The sequence below is a fragment of the Microtus oregoni genome, unplaced genomic scaffold (genome assembly GCF_018167655.1).
Source record: "Microtus oregoni isolate MIOR12 unplaced genomic scaffold, Mior012 000112F_001, whole genome shotgun sequence".
NCBI classification, from domain to species: Eukaryota; Metazoa; Chordata; class Mammalia; order Rodentia; family Cricetidae; genus Microtus; species Microtus oregoni.
The window spans coordinates 80,833-95,596 of record NW_024544731.1 but is presented as its reverse complement, the minus strand read 5'-3'; the positions used below and the strand labels follow the sequence as shown (position 1 = coordinate 95,596).

Genomic DNA, 14,764 nt, shown 5'->3' with positions numbered 1-14,764 from the left:
GAACCTTGAGGGTAAGCCACAGTCATACGGTGATGCATAATTAATAGAAATGGGTTATTTTAAGATATAAGAGTTAGCCAGAAATACACTTAAGTAATTGGCTAAGCACTGATTTAAATAATATAGTTTCTGGGTGTCTATTTCATGGTCTGGGCAGCCAGAAGCAAACAAGCAGCCTCTGTCAACAGTTCTTCCTGACATAATGTAGCACTATGTAATTTAAAGGCAAACACCTTTGGCTTTAAAATCTTATGCCTTGCAAATAGCATTTATTTGAACAAAACTATTGACAAATCCTGCCTCCCTGATAGTTTGCTTGGTTTTGGTCAATGATTTTCATTCTTGAATATACCTTAATGTCACCCAGTTAAAATTTTGAAAGTATTAAGCCAGTCTGTTTAGTACTCTGGAATGTTCCCGGATTTATGAGTGTCCAAATTTTTTATTTGACTTACAGGAAGCAGTGAGCTACAGACAGCTCAAAACCATTTTATGATTTATTCATAGTTTGTTCAAAACATTTAAAATCTTAACCTATCCACTGAGTATAGAATACCTAATACTTCCACAAACTGTTGGCTTTTATTCCATTTCTATGGATCTGAGCTTGGTCTCTGTTAGTTTTTCAGTAAAGTAATTGGTTTTTCATTAAGTAATTCTCATCAGTACGGTATAGTTGACTTTAATAGTCATAAAATAATTTTAGATGGCATATCTCCACACAAGCTCCAGAAATATTTATCAGTATTTAAGATAGAGGAGTTAGACAATGAAAATCACATTGAGATTTTTTTTTTTCTTTCTCCTGGCTCCTTACTCAAACTAGCCTTTCATACTTTTTCCAAGGAGATGCTGGCGGAAAGCTGTGTGGACTCCACAGCACAGTGGGCTCAGTCACATTACACAAGCTACAAGGACCCACTTGTTAAAATTGGGCATTTAATGGCCAAACAGGTTCTGAAAAGCCATTGATGAACGTTCCTTTCATTACCATAATACCTGCGTTTTGTCCCTTCTCTATGGTTTGAAAAATCCCATTTCTATGGGGAAACAGTGGCTATTCTTTATAGTGAAGCTCTTCAGTCACATTTATGTTGACTCTTAACAGAGTCAATTTTCTCTCCACCAACCACAAAGTTCTGGGTCCTCAAAAAGCCTTCGGGCAGCTGACACCTGTGTTTTGCTTTATTCTGAATATGACAAAAGTAGGTATTATGTAAGAGACTCATTTCAGAAATGCACAAAATTAATAATTCTCTGGCCTTTATCTCTAAGCTTTGTTATTTGGGAACTGAAGAAGAAAAGCAGGCAAGCTGAGGCCCTGATTCAGAAGAGAAATCTGAGTCTCAGACTGTTGGGTTATAGCAACTGTGGAGTTACTTCAACTGTGGAAAACTCTACGTCTTTTTCTACTCTGAATTATAAAACTTTAAGCTTCCCTTGCTTCATAGACTAATTTCAACACAAATGCATCTAATTTCTTTTCAATATAAACTTGAGTTCCTTAAACTGTTCCTTTGCTGGGATTACAAGCACACCGCAGCATCAGGCCTGGTTATGGGGATCTAGCTCAGGGTCTCATGCTTGTAAGACAAGCGCTGTGTTCACTGAGCCAACTCTTCAGCTCTTTCCAAACCATTGACAAGGACACTTCCCTTGCGAAAACAGCAGAAGGAATAAAATTCCCAGTGATTTAATTTATCCTCTTCTACTCGGACTGCTAAAACAACCAAACAACATGGCTTTGTTTTCTGTTAGCAGAATATATAATCTGAGTGCTTGAGACAGTCCTATGTCTTTATTCCTTCTAATCTTCTTGCCTCTTCTAATACTCGCAAGCTATAACTGTATGTCCAAATTTAACTTATATGTCTAGTTTGGAAAGACTTGGGATTGCCTGGGTAGCTGGAAAAGCTGTCTCTCTTCTGCTCGATTCTTTATCCCTCTAAGAGCTGTCTGATGGAATTTGATGACTTAGAGTACTCATAGTTTATTAATACATTTTCTCAAAGTCACTGATAAACAGTCGGTATTTTCCTTGAGAACTCTCTATTCACTCTCCGTCTCTTCTCTCTAGCTGAATGACCTTAATAGTTACTTCACAGAGAATATTGTTAATGATTTACTGCCATTTTATAAAAATAAAAAAAAATAAGAAAAATTAAAAATAAATAAAAATTAAAAAAAAAACAAATTGAAAAAAATTAAGAAAAATAATGATTGGTTTCTAGCCATAAATTAGGGCCACGGAGTCTACAATAGGTGAACCTAAAGAAGCTAAGTAAGAAGGTGAACCCAAGGAAAAACATATAGTTATCCTCTTGGCTAAGGGAAGTAGACCCAATTGCCGGGGAGAAAATTAGGATCTTGGGGGTGGGGTGGGATGGGGGTAAGGGGAGATGGGGAGAGAAAAGGTAGAAGGGAAGGAGGGGGGATTTGGGGAATCAGGAGAATTGGGATAAAGGAAAGGTGGATAGGGGAGCACGGAACCACAATTCTTAGTTAAGGGAACCACTTTAGGGTGAGCAAGAGATTTGACCCTAGAGGGGCTCCCAAGTGCCCAACATGAGGTTCCCAGTTAGTTCCTTGGGTAGCTGAGGATTGGGAACCTGAAATGACCCTATCCGAGAGCAATACTGACGAATATCTTGCATATCATCATAGAACCTTCATCTGGTGATGGATGGAGACAGAGACAGAGACCCACACTGGAGCACTGGACTGAGCTCCCAAGGTCCCAATGAGGAGCAGAAGGAGGGAGAACATGAGCAAAGAAGTCGGGACCACGAGGCGTGCACCCACCCACTGAGACAGTGGAGCTGATCTACTGGGAGCTCACCAAGGCCAGCTGGACTGTGACCGAAAAAGCATGGGATAAAACCGGACTCTCTGAACATGGCGAACAATGAGGGCTGATGAGACGCCAAGGACAATGGCACGGGGTTTTGATCCTACTTAATGTGCTGGCTTTGTGGAAGCCTAGCCAGTTTGGATTTTCACCTTCCTAGATATGGACGGAGGGGGGAGGACCTAGGACTTACCACAGGGCAGGGAACCTGGACTGCTCTGTGGACTGGAGAGGGAGGGGGAGAGGAGTGGGGGGAGGGGTAGAAGGGTGGGAGGAGGGGGAGAAGGGTGGGAGGAGGGGGAGGGAAATGGGAGGCTGGGAGGAGGTGGAAACTTGTTTTTTGTTTATGTTTTTTTTCTTCTTTTCTTAATAAAAAAATTATTAAAAAAATAAATAAATAAATAAATATAAATAAATATAAAATAAATATGAATAGATATAAAAATATCGTATGCGTAATATATATAAAATAACTATAAATAAATATAAAATAAATATAAATATAAAAATATTGCATGTCTAATAAGTAAATGTAAAATAAAATAAATACAAATAAAGATAAAAAAATATAAAATAAATATAAATGAATGTAAAATAAATATAAAATAAATATAAATAACTATAAATAGATATAAAATAAATATAAATAAAAATATAAAACAAATATAAATAAATATAAATTATTTGCCCCCCATCCCCCGCAGGAAGTCGGGGTCCACACCCCCCACCCACAGGTCTAGGAGACGGGGTCAACGCCCGGGTGGTCCAGGGTGCGAGTCCCGATCTGATAGTCGATCCGTGAGTCCTCCACAAACATTTGCACTCGGGGCCGCCGCTGCGGGAACGCGAACCCGGGAACTCGAACTCGGGACCGCCGGGTGTTGACGCCGCCTCTCCGGGGGTGGGGGTCCCGACCCCCCCACGCTGGGAAATTTGGGGGACCCCCCCACACCCCCCCTCCCACCCCCCAAAAATTGAGATTTTTTTTTCCCCTGCGAGACTCGCACCCGGGACCGCGGGGATGCGCGCGGTAAGAATCGAACTCGGAGCCTCGTGCCTCGACGTCGTTTATTTGACGCGAATACTGGGGTGCGGAGCGGGGGGGGGGGGAAGCGGGGCGAGTCCGGGGCGGAAGCAGGGGGGGGGGCGGAGCACACATAGATCGCCACTGCATACGTCACCACGGGCGCGGCAGGGGGGGGTCGGGCCGTCAGTCGCGGGCGCCGAGCGCGAGGGCCAAGGATCCTGGGAGCGGGCGATTCGGGCCCGGGGTCCCGAGTTCGAGTCGTACACATAATAAATAATAAATGAATAAATAATGGAGGGGCTGGCGGGGCGGCTCAGGGGTTCGGGCGCCGAGGGTTTCCCCCGCGGGAGTTCGGGGACTCGCACCCTGGACGCCCGCGACGGGGTTTGTGTCGGGATGCGGGGGGGAGGATCCGGGGTTCGGTCCGGGGTTCGAGGCCGCGCACAGCGACCTCCGCTCTCGGCCTCCGTCGCGTCCCCGGCTACGGCTGCGCCTGCGCTCTGGAGACAAAGACGCCCGGGAGTCGATCAACAAACACGCGATCCGTGAGTCGGTCAACAAACACGCGATCAGAGAGTCGGTCAACAAACACGCGATCAGAGAGTCGGTCAACAAACACGCGATCAGAGAGTCGGTCAACAAACACGCGATCAGAGAGTCGGTCAACAAACACGCGATCCGTGAGTCGGTCAACAAACACGCGATCCGTGAGTCGGTCAGTGATCACAGATGATAAATAATAAATAAATATACAATTAGAGTATCGCATGCATAATGAACGAAGATGGGTTAGAATGTTGCAGACACGATGAATAAATATAAAATTAGAATATTGTGTACATAATAAATATAAAATTACAATATCGTGTGCATAATAAATAAACATAAAATTAGAATATTGTGTACATTATAAATAAATATAGAATTAGGATATTGTATGCATAAAATATAAAATTAGAATATTGCATGCATAATAAATATAAAATTAGAATATCGTGTGCATTATAAATAAACATAGAATTAGAATATTGTATCCATGATAAATAAATATAGAATTAAAATATTGCACGCGAAACAATCATAAAATTAGAATACTGCGTGCATAATGAATGAATAAACATAAAAATCAGAATACGGCATGCATAATAAATAGACATAAAATCAGGATGCTCCACACACGCTGTACGAATATTAATTAGAGTGTTGCACACATAATGAACAAATAAACATAAAATTAGAATACTGCATGCGTAATGAATACGAAAATTAGAATACCGCGTGCATAATGAACGAAGATGAATTCGAATGTTGCAGACACAATGAATAAATATAAAATCAGAATAGTGTGTGCATGATAAATAAATATAAAATCAGAATAGTGTGTGCACGATAAATAAATGTAAAATTAGAATAGTGTGTGCATGATAAATAAATATAAAATCAGAATAGTGTGTGCATGATAAATAAATATAAAATCAGAATAGTGTGTGCATGATAAATAAATGTAAAATTAGAATATTGTGTGCATAATAAATATAAAATTAGTGTTGTATGCATAATAAATAAATATAAAATTAGAGTGTTGTATGCATAATAAGTAAATATAAAATTAGAATGCCGCATGCATGATGAACAAATATAAATTAGAGTGTTGCACACTAATTTTATATTTTTTTTCATTATAAGATTTAGTGAATATGAAAATTAAAATATCACATGCATAATGAATATAAATTAGAGCACCGCATGCATAACGAATACAAAAATGAAAACGTCACATGCATAACGAATACGAAATTGAGAATATCGCACGCATAATAAACATAAAAATTAAAATATTGCACGCCGATGAATACGAAAATTAGAATATCACATTCACAATCAACGTAAAATTAGAACATCGCATGCATAACAAATACAAAAATTAGAATATCGCGTGCATAATGACCATGAAATTAGAGTGCCGCGTGCATAATAAACACAAAAATTAAAATATTGCATGCATAATAAATATAAAATTAGAATGCCACGTGCATAACGACTATAAAATTAGAATGCTGCATGCATAACAAGTATGAAAATTAGAGTGCCGCATGCATAATTAACACGAAAATTAGCATACCGCGTGCATAATTAATATAAAATTAGCATGCCGCATGCATAATGAACGAACAAACCAATCTCACTTGAGCTGGGGTTTGCTGGGCCGGGGCTGCTGGGTGGTGGGCGGCGGCGCGGGGCGGGGCCCCGGGGGCTTCTGGGTAACCGCGGGCCCCGGGGGCTTCTGGGTAACGGTGGGCCCCGGGGGCTTCTGGGTAACCGCGGGCCCCGGGGGCTTCTGGGTCACCGCGGGCCCCGGGGGCTTCTGGGTCACCGCGGGCCCCGGGGGCTTCTGGGTAACCGCGGGCCCCGGGGGCTTCTGGGTAACGGCCGGCCCCGGGGGCTTCTGGGTGACCGCGGGCCCCGGGGGCTTCTGGGTCACCGCGGGCCCCGGGGGCTTCTGGGTCACCGCGACCCCCGACCCCTTGGCGGGCGGAGCCTGAGGCCGGGATTGGCGGCCTTGACCCGGGGTCGTCGTCATCGCCGCCGGGGGACTGGGTAAGAGCTGAGGCGGGGGGATGCCCGTTTGGGGCGCGAGCCCCCCCGAGGTCGGCGGGGGGCGCGGGGGGCCGGGCTGGGGGGGGCCCCCTGGGGGGGGAGAGAAAAAATAATAATTAATAATACAGATAATAATAACTAATAATATAAATAATAACAGTAATAATAATATAAATAACAATAATAATTAACAATAATATAAATAATAATAACAACAGTAATAATAATATAAATAACAATAATAATTAATAATTAATAATAACAGTAATCAAAATATCAATAATGATAATAACAGTAATAATAACACAAATAATAATGACTAATGATAATAGTAACCATAATAATATCAATGAGAACTAATGACAATAGTAATCATAATAATACAAGTAACCATAACGAATGATAACAGTAACAATAATACGAATAATAATCATAATAACTAATAATAACAACAGTAATTATAATAATATAAACAATAATAACTAATGATAATAGGAACCGTGATCACAATCATAAAAATAATAATAGTAATCATCATGATGATCATAATAACTAATAATAATGGTAATTATAATAATAATCATGATCATAATAATCATCATAGTAATCATAATACAACTAATAATAACTAATAAAAATATTGATCATAATAATTATAATAATCATAGTCATAATAATCATCATAGTGATCATAATAACTAATAATAATAGTAATCATAATAATAATCATGGTCATAATAATCATAATCATAATCATCATCATAATAACTAATAATAATAACAGTAATAATAATATAAATAATAATAATAACTAATGATAACAGGAATTGTGATCACAATCATAAAAATAATAATAGTAATCATCATAATAATCATAGTCATAATAATCATAATCATCATCATAATAACTAATAGTAATAACAGTAATAATAATAATATAAATAATAATAACTAATGATAACAATAACCGTGATCACAATCATAAAAATAATAATAGTAATCATAATAATCATAGTCATAATAATCATAATCATAATCATCATCATAATAATCATAATCACATAATATCCATAATAATCATAACGATAACGATAATCACTGTCATGGTCATCATCATTATGATAATAAACAGATAATAATAATCATCATATATTATTAATCATAATCTTCGTCATAATAATCATATAATCATAATCATCATGATCACAATAATCATAATAATACTCGTAATAATGTTATAATCATCATGATAATAATCATATAATAATAATCATAATCATCATGATAATAATCATATAATGATCATAATAATACTCGTAATAATGTTATAATAATAATGATAATAATCATATGTTAATAATCATAATCATCGTGATCATAATAATCATAATAATACTCGTAATAATGTTATAATGATAATGATACTAATCATATGATAATAATCATAATCATCATGATAATAATCATATAATAAGCATAATCATCATGATCACAATAATCATAATACTCATAATAATGTTATAATGGTAATGATAATAATCATATAATAATAATCATAATCATGATAATAATCATATAATCATAATCATCGTGATCATAATAATCATAATAATACTCGTAATAATGTTATAATGATAATGATAATAATCATATGATAATAATCATAATCATCATGATAATAATCATATAATAATCATAATAATGATATAATCATCATCATCATATAATAACAACCATAATAATCACACAATAATAATCATATAATCATAACAATCATATGATAATAATAATAACGATAATAATCATAATAATCATATAATAATAATCATATCGTAGTCATAACAATAATTATCATAATCATGTAATAATAGTGGTAAAAATAATAATGATATTAATCATATAATCATAATATAATAATCATAATCACATAATAATAATAATCATAATAATCATATAATAATAATGATATAGTAGTCATAACAATAATCATCATAATCATGTAATAATAATGATAATAATAATGATAATAATCATATAATCATAATAATATAATAACGATAATAATCATATCATCATAATAATCTCCATATAATAATGATAATAATCATATAATTATAATAATATAATAATGATAATAATCATATAATCATTATATAATAATCATAATCACATAATAATAATGATAATAATCATAATAATCATATAATAATAATAATGATAATCATATAATCATAATAATATAATGATCTTAATCATAGTCACAATAATATAATAATAACGACATTAATCATAATAATCATACAATAATAATCATAATGATGATAACGATATTAATAATAACAATAATAACGATAACGATATTAATAATCCCCCTCACTCACCCTGCGGGGTCGGGCGCGGCGCAGCCGGGGGCCCCAGGGGCTGCTGGGAGCTCGGGCGGCCGGAGGGCGGGGCCACGGGGGGCGGGGCCTGCGGGGGAGAGAGACGCCGTGAGCGCGGGGGGCGGGGCCTGCGACGTCACTTCCTGTTCGGGACGCGGGGGATTGTGGGAAACGGAGTCCGAGACGCCCACTTCCTGTCGGGGGCGCAAAGGACTGTGGGAAACGGAGTCCGTGACGCCCACTTCCTGTCGGGGGACGCAGGGGATTGTGGGAAACGGAGTCCATGACGCCCACTTCCTGTCGGGGGACGTAGGGGATTGTGGGAAACGGAGTCCGTGACGCCCACTTCCTGTCGGGGGCGCAGGGGATTGTGGGAAACGGAGTCCGTGACGCCTACTTCCTGTCGGGGGACGCAGGGGATTGTGGGAAACGGAGTCCGTGACGCCCACTTCCTGTCGGGGGACGCAGGGGATTGTGGGAAACGGAGTCCGTGACGCCCACTTCCTGTCGGGGGACGCGGGGGATTGTGGGAAACGGAGTCCCGGTGCGTGCGTCACGTGACCGACCTGGCCCCGCGCTGGGGTCGCGACCTCCCGCGGTTGCCGTGGCGCCCGGGGCAGTGCCTGCGCCATCTTGTGGAGCACGAGGTCGGCGATGAGGATCCGGTCCTCGTCCTGGTGGTCGCCCACAAGCGGCATGGAGGAGCCCACGACCTGCGCGGGCGGGGGGCGTAAAAATAACAATAAAATTAATAATTATAAAGTTTATTCTCAAAAAAATTATAATAAAATGAAATTTATTCTAAAAAAATAATAATAAAATGAAATTTATTCTCAAAAAAATAATAAAATATAAATTATTCTAAAGAAAATAATCATAAAATAAAGTTTATTCTCAAAAATAATAATAATAAAATTAACTCTCAAAAAAAAATAATAATAAAATATAATTTATTCTAAAAATAAAGTTCTAAAATAAAGTTTGTTCTCAGAAAAATGATAAAAATAACAATAAAATTAATAAAAATAAAGTTTATTCTCAAAAAATAATTATAAAGTTTATTCTCAAAAAAATAATAAAATTCAATCTCAAAAATAATAATCATAAAATACAGTTTATTCTCAAAAAAAATAATCATGAAATTTATTGTCAAAAAAATAATAATAAAATGAAATTTATTCCCAAAAAAAATAGCAACAAAATGAAATTCATTCTCAAAAATAATAATAGTAAAATGAAGTTTATTCTCAAAAAAAATAGTAATAAAATGAAATTTATTCTCAAAAATAATAATAGTAAAATGAAATTGACTCCCAGAGAAACGCCCGCCCCGCGCTACCCCCGGCGCCCCCACCTCGATGATGTGGTCGCGCCCGTCCGTGCCGTGCAGCGCCTCCACCGCGCAGATGTCGAGGCCCCCGAAAATCTCGGCGCACGTGTCCACCCACAGCTTGTACCTGCCAAGACGGGGGGACACCGAATATAAAAATAAAATAAATAAAATAGAAAATAAAATAAAATAAAATAAGAAATAAAATAAAAAATAAAATAAAAATAAAATAAAAAAATCCAAAATAAAAATAAAATAAAATAAAAAATAAAATATAAAATAAAAAACATAAAAAAAGTAAAAAAAATAAAAATAAAATAAAATATAAAATAAAATAAAATGTAAAATAAATAAAATATAAAATAAAAAATGAAAGAAAATATAAAATAAAATAAAATAAAAAATAAATAAAATATAAAAATAACAGAAAATCAAAAACCCAAGGCGACTTGAACACGCCCCCGAAAACGAGGGACGGGGCAGCTCGTCGCCGCGACTCGAACCCGGGGCCTCAGGAAGAGCAGGTGCCGCTCTAACCACTGAGCCGCCCCTCCGTGTCCCCCTCACCCGTCCGACACGCCGGGAGCTCGAACCCGGGACCTCGCTAACCACGGGGCCGCCCCTCCCCCCTCCCTCGGGACTCGAACTCGGGACGGATCTCGCTCACCACTGGGGACTCGAACCCAGGACCTCGCTAACCACTGGGGACTTGAACCAGGGACTCGAACCCGGGACCTCGCTAACCACTGACTCGAACCCGGGACTCGAACCCGGGACCTCGCTAACCACTGACTCGAACCCGGGACTCGAACCCGGGACCTCGCTAACCCCTGACTCGAACCCGGGACTCGAACCCGGGACCCCTCACCGGTCTGACACGGCGATCTGCTCCAGGACGGCCGAGCCCGCGCTGCTCTTCCAGTTCCCAGACAGCGACGTCCGCCTGGGGGGGGAGAGGGTGCACGGGGTCGCGACCCCCGACCTCTGACCCCCTGAGCCCTGACCCCCGACCCCACTGTGACCCCCGAATTCACCGTGACCCCGCCGCGACCCCCCAACCCCTGACCTCTGACCCCGCCGCGACCCCTGAAACCCCCCGACCCCCAACCCCGCTGACCCCCGACCCCACTGCGACCCCCGACCCCACTGGAATCCCCGAATTCACCGCGACCCCGCCGCGACCCCCGACCCCACTGTGACCCCCGAGCCCGTGACCCCCCTGAACCCCAAACCCCCAAATCTGAACCCGCCGTGACCCCCGACCCCCGACCCCGCCGCGACCCCCGACCCCCCGACCCCCCCCCGGCGACCCCCGACCCCACCGCGACCCCGCGACCTCACATGTAGGCCCGGTAGCTGCGCCCGATCTTCTGCACGCGGACGTCGTACTTGGCGTCGACGAACGGCTCGGCGGTGGCGTAGGAGCGGGAGAGCGCGACCAGGCCCGCGGTGTCGCGGAAGGCGGGCGGGGAGTCGGCCCGGACCTGCGGGGAAATGAAATAAAGATAAGAAATTAATGAGATAAAAATGAAAATAAAATAAAATATAAAGATAAAAAATAAAATAAAAATAAAATAAAGTAAAAATAAAATAAAAATAAAATATAAAATAAAATAAAAATTAAGATAAATATAAAATAAAAAATAAAATAAAAAATAATAAAATAAAAATAAAATTAAAAATAAAAAAATAAAATATAAAATAAATAAAATAAGATAAAAATAACATAATTATAAAAATAAAATTTAAAATAAAATAAAATATAAAATATAAAATAAAAATAAAAAATAAAATAAAAAATAAAATGAAAATGAAAATTAAGATAAATATAAAAAATAAAATAAAAAATAAAAAAATAAAAATAAAATAAAGTAAAAATAAAATAAAAACTAAGATAAAGAAATAAACTAGAAATGTAATTAAAGATAAATGCAAAATAAAAAATAAAACAAAACAAAAATGTGATTAAAATAAATATGAAACAAAAGGAAATACGACATTGAAAACGAAATGAGAAGTAAAGTGGACACGAAAAACGAAATAAAGGTGAAGATAATAAAAATGAAATAACGTAGATACAAAAAGTCCAATGAAACACGAAACAAAATAGAAAATAAAATAATTATGAAAGATAAAATTTAAAATAAAAATATAAGAAGTAGAATAAGAATAAAATAATATAATGATAAACAGTAAAATTAAAAATAAAATAAAAAGAAATAAAATAAGATAAAAATAACATAATTATAAAAATAAAATTGAAAATGAAATAAAATATAAAATAAAAATAAAATAATATAACTATAAATAGTAAAATTAAAAATAAAACAAAAAGAAATAAAATGAAAATAAAATAACGTAATCATAAAAAATAAAATTGAAAATGATACAAAATTGAATTAACACCAAACACGAGAGTGGAATAAACCAGACTCGCCTTGCCCGTCCCGGCGTGCGCGCGCCCCATCTTCACGACCACGGGGAACGAGGCGCTGCTGACCTGGGGGGGGCGGAGGCAGGGGATTGACCTTGTTGATTATTGATCCGTGCGTTTGTTGATCGACGACGCACACGCGCGCGCGGGATCCCGCGGGGCGGACGGCCGTGAGCCACCGGGACTCGAACTCGGATCCCGATGGAGCGCGACCTTCCTCGTGCCCGCAACCTTTCTCGAACCCACGCCCGTGACCTTTCTCGCGCCCGCGACCTTTCTCGCACCCACGACCTTTCTTGCACCCGCGCCCGTGACCTTTCTCACACCCGCGACCTTTCTCGCACCCGCGACCTTTCTCGCACCCGCGCCCGTGACCTTTCTCGCACCCGCGACCTTTCTCGCCCACGCCCGCGACCTTTCTCTCGCACCCACGCCCGTGACCTTTCTCGAACCCACGCCCGTGAACTTTCTCGCGCCCGCAACCTTTCTCGCGCAGCCAGGGCAGGACGTCGGGGGCCAGGACTCGAACTCGGGACCCCGTTGCCGTCTCCCAGGCCCCCCACGTGATCCCGCGATTAGGACGGCAAACGACGATTCGAAATAAAATCGAGATTAAAAAAAACAATTAAACGTTTCAGGGCCGGGGGGGGGGTCGGCGCGCCGGGGTCCCAAGTTCGAGTCCCGGCGTCCGCAGAGGGATGAATCAACGAATCAATCAATGAAAAAAATAAATAAAAACACATAAATTTAAAAATAATAAGAAAAAATAAAAATAAAATGACAAAGAAAGGAAAACTTTTGGGGAGGGGGATCTTTAATAAGCACACAAATAAAAGATGAAAATAAGTGAAATAAATAAAAATGAATAAGTGAAAAATTAAGATAAGTAAAATAAATAAAAACAAATGAATGAAAAATAAAAAAATAAATAAAAATAAATAAAAGATGAAAATAAATAAAATAAATAAAAACACATAAATGAAAAATAAAAATAAGTAAAATAAATAAAAACACATAAATGAAAAATTAAAATAAGCAAAATAAATAAAAATAAATAAATAAATAAATAAATAAAAATAAATAAATAAAAAATAAAAATAAGTAAAATAAAAATAAATAAATAAAAATTGAAAAATGGCCAAATTACTTATAAAGAACCTTCATCTGGTGATGGATGGAGACAGAGACAGACCCACACTGGAGCACTGGACTGAGCTCCCAAGGTCCCAATGAGGAGCAGAAGGAGGGAGAACTTGAGCAAAGAAGTCGGGACCACGAGGCGTGCACCCACCCACTGAGACAGTGGAGCTGATCTACTGGGAGCTCACCAAGGCCAGCTGGACTGTGACCGAAAAAGCATGGGATAAAACCGGACTCTCTGAACATGGCGAACAATGAGGGCTGATGAGACGCCAAGGACAATGGCACGGGGTTTTGATCCTACTTAATGTGCTGGCTTTGTGGAAGCCTAGCCAGTTTGGATGTTCACCTTCCTAGATATGGACGGAGGGGGGAGGACCTAGGACTTACCACAGGGCAGGGAACCTGGACTGCTCTGTGGACTGGAGAGGGAGGGGGAGAGGAGTGGGGGGAGGGGTAGAAGGGTGGGAGGAGGGGGAGAAGGGTGGGAGGAGGGGGAGGGAAATGGGAGGCTGGGAGGAGGTGGAAACTTGTTTTTTGTTTATGTTTTTTTTTCTTCTTTTCTTAATAAAAAAAATTATTAAAAAAAAAAAAAAAAAAAAGAGTTAATAAGAAGTTTGAGCTACTAGGCCAATCCGGTTATAACTAATGTAGACCTCTGTGTGATTTCTTTGGGACTTAATGACTGCGGAATGGAAAGGGACAGAAACTCAGACAACAGAGTCCCTCCTTCCTGGTGACTTAGGACAAGGGCACACAGTAGAGGGTATACATAGACAGATGGATGGTGTGGGATGCCCTTCTGTATATGTGTTGCTTTTATAGGTTGATTAATAAAGTTGTTTTGGCCAATAGCTTAGCAGAGTAAAGCTAGGCAGGAAATCCAAACAGAGATAGAGAGAGAGTAGGCAGTCAGGCAGCCGCCAGCCAGCCCCGGAGGAAAGAAGACTCGTAGAAAATGAAGTAATGCCACAACCATGTGGTAATACATAGACTAATGGAAATG

At 39.2% G+C, this 14,764-nt stretch overlaps 1 protein-coding gene across 1 annotated transcript in view; it reads right to left on the bottom strand.

Annotated features, from left to right (window-relative positions):
- Positions 1-4,224: 4,224 nt before the first annotated feature.
- The window catches only part of LOC121443699 (synapsin-1-like), a 59,626-nt gene continuing 49,086 nt past the window's right edge, over positions 4,225-14,764 (bottom strand). Inside the window, exons 6-13 of the mRNA XM_041645504.1 lie at positions 12,622-12,684; positions 11,526-11,668; positions 11,053-11,127; positions 10,209-10,311; positions 9,421-9,567; positions 8,855-8,942; positions 6,062-6,563; positions 4,225-4,375 (exon numbers count right to left, since the gene is read on the bottom strand). Coding sequence (XP_041501438.1) covers positions 4,357-4,375; positions 6,062-6,563; positions 8,855-8,942; positions 9,421-9,567; positions 10,209-10,311; positions 11,053-11,127; positions 11,526-11,668; positions 12,622-12,684 — 1,140 coding nt within the window. The 3' untranslated portion in view covers positions 4,225-4,356. The remainder of the gene's footprint in view (positions 4,376-6,061; positions 6,564-8,854; positions 8,943-9,420; positions 9,568-10,208; positions 10,312-11,052; positions 11,128-11,525; positions 11,669-12,621; positions 12,685-14,764) is intronic.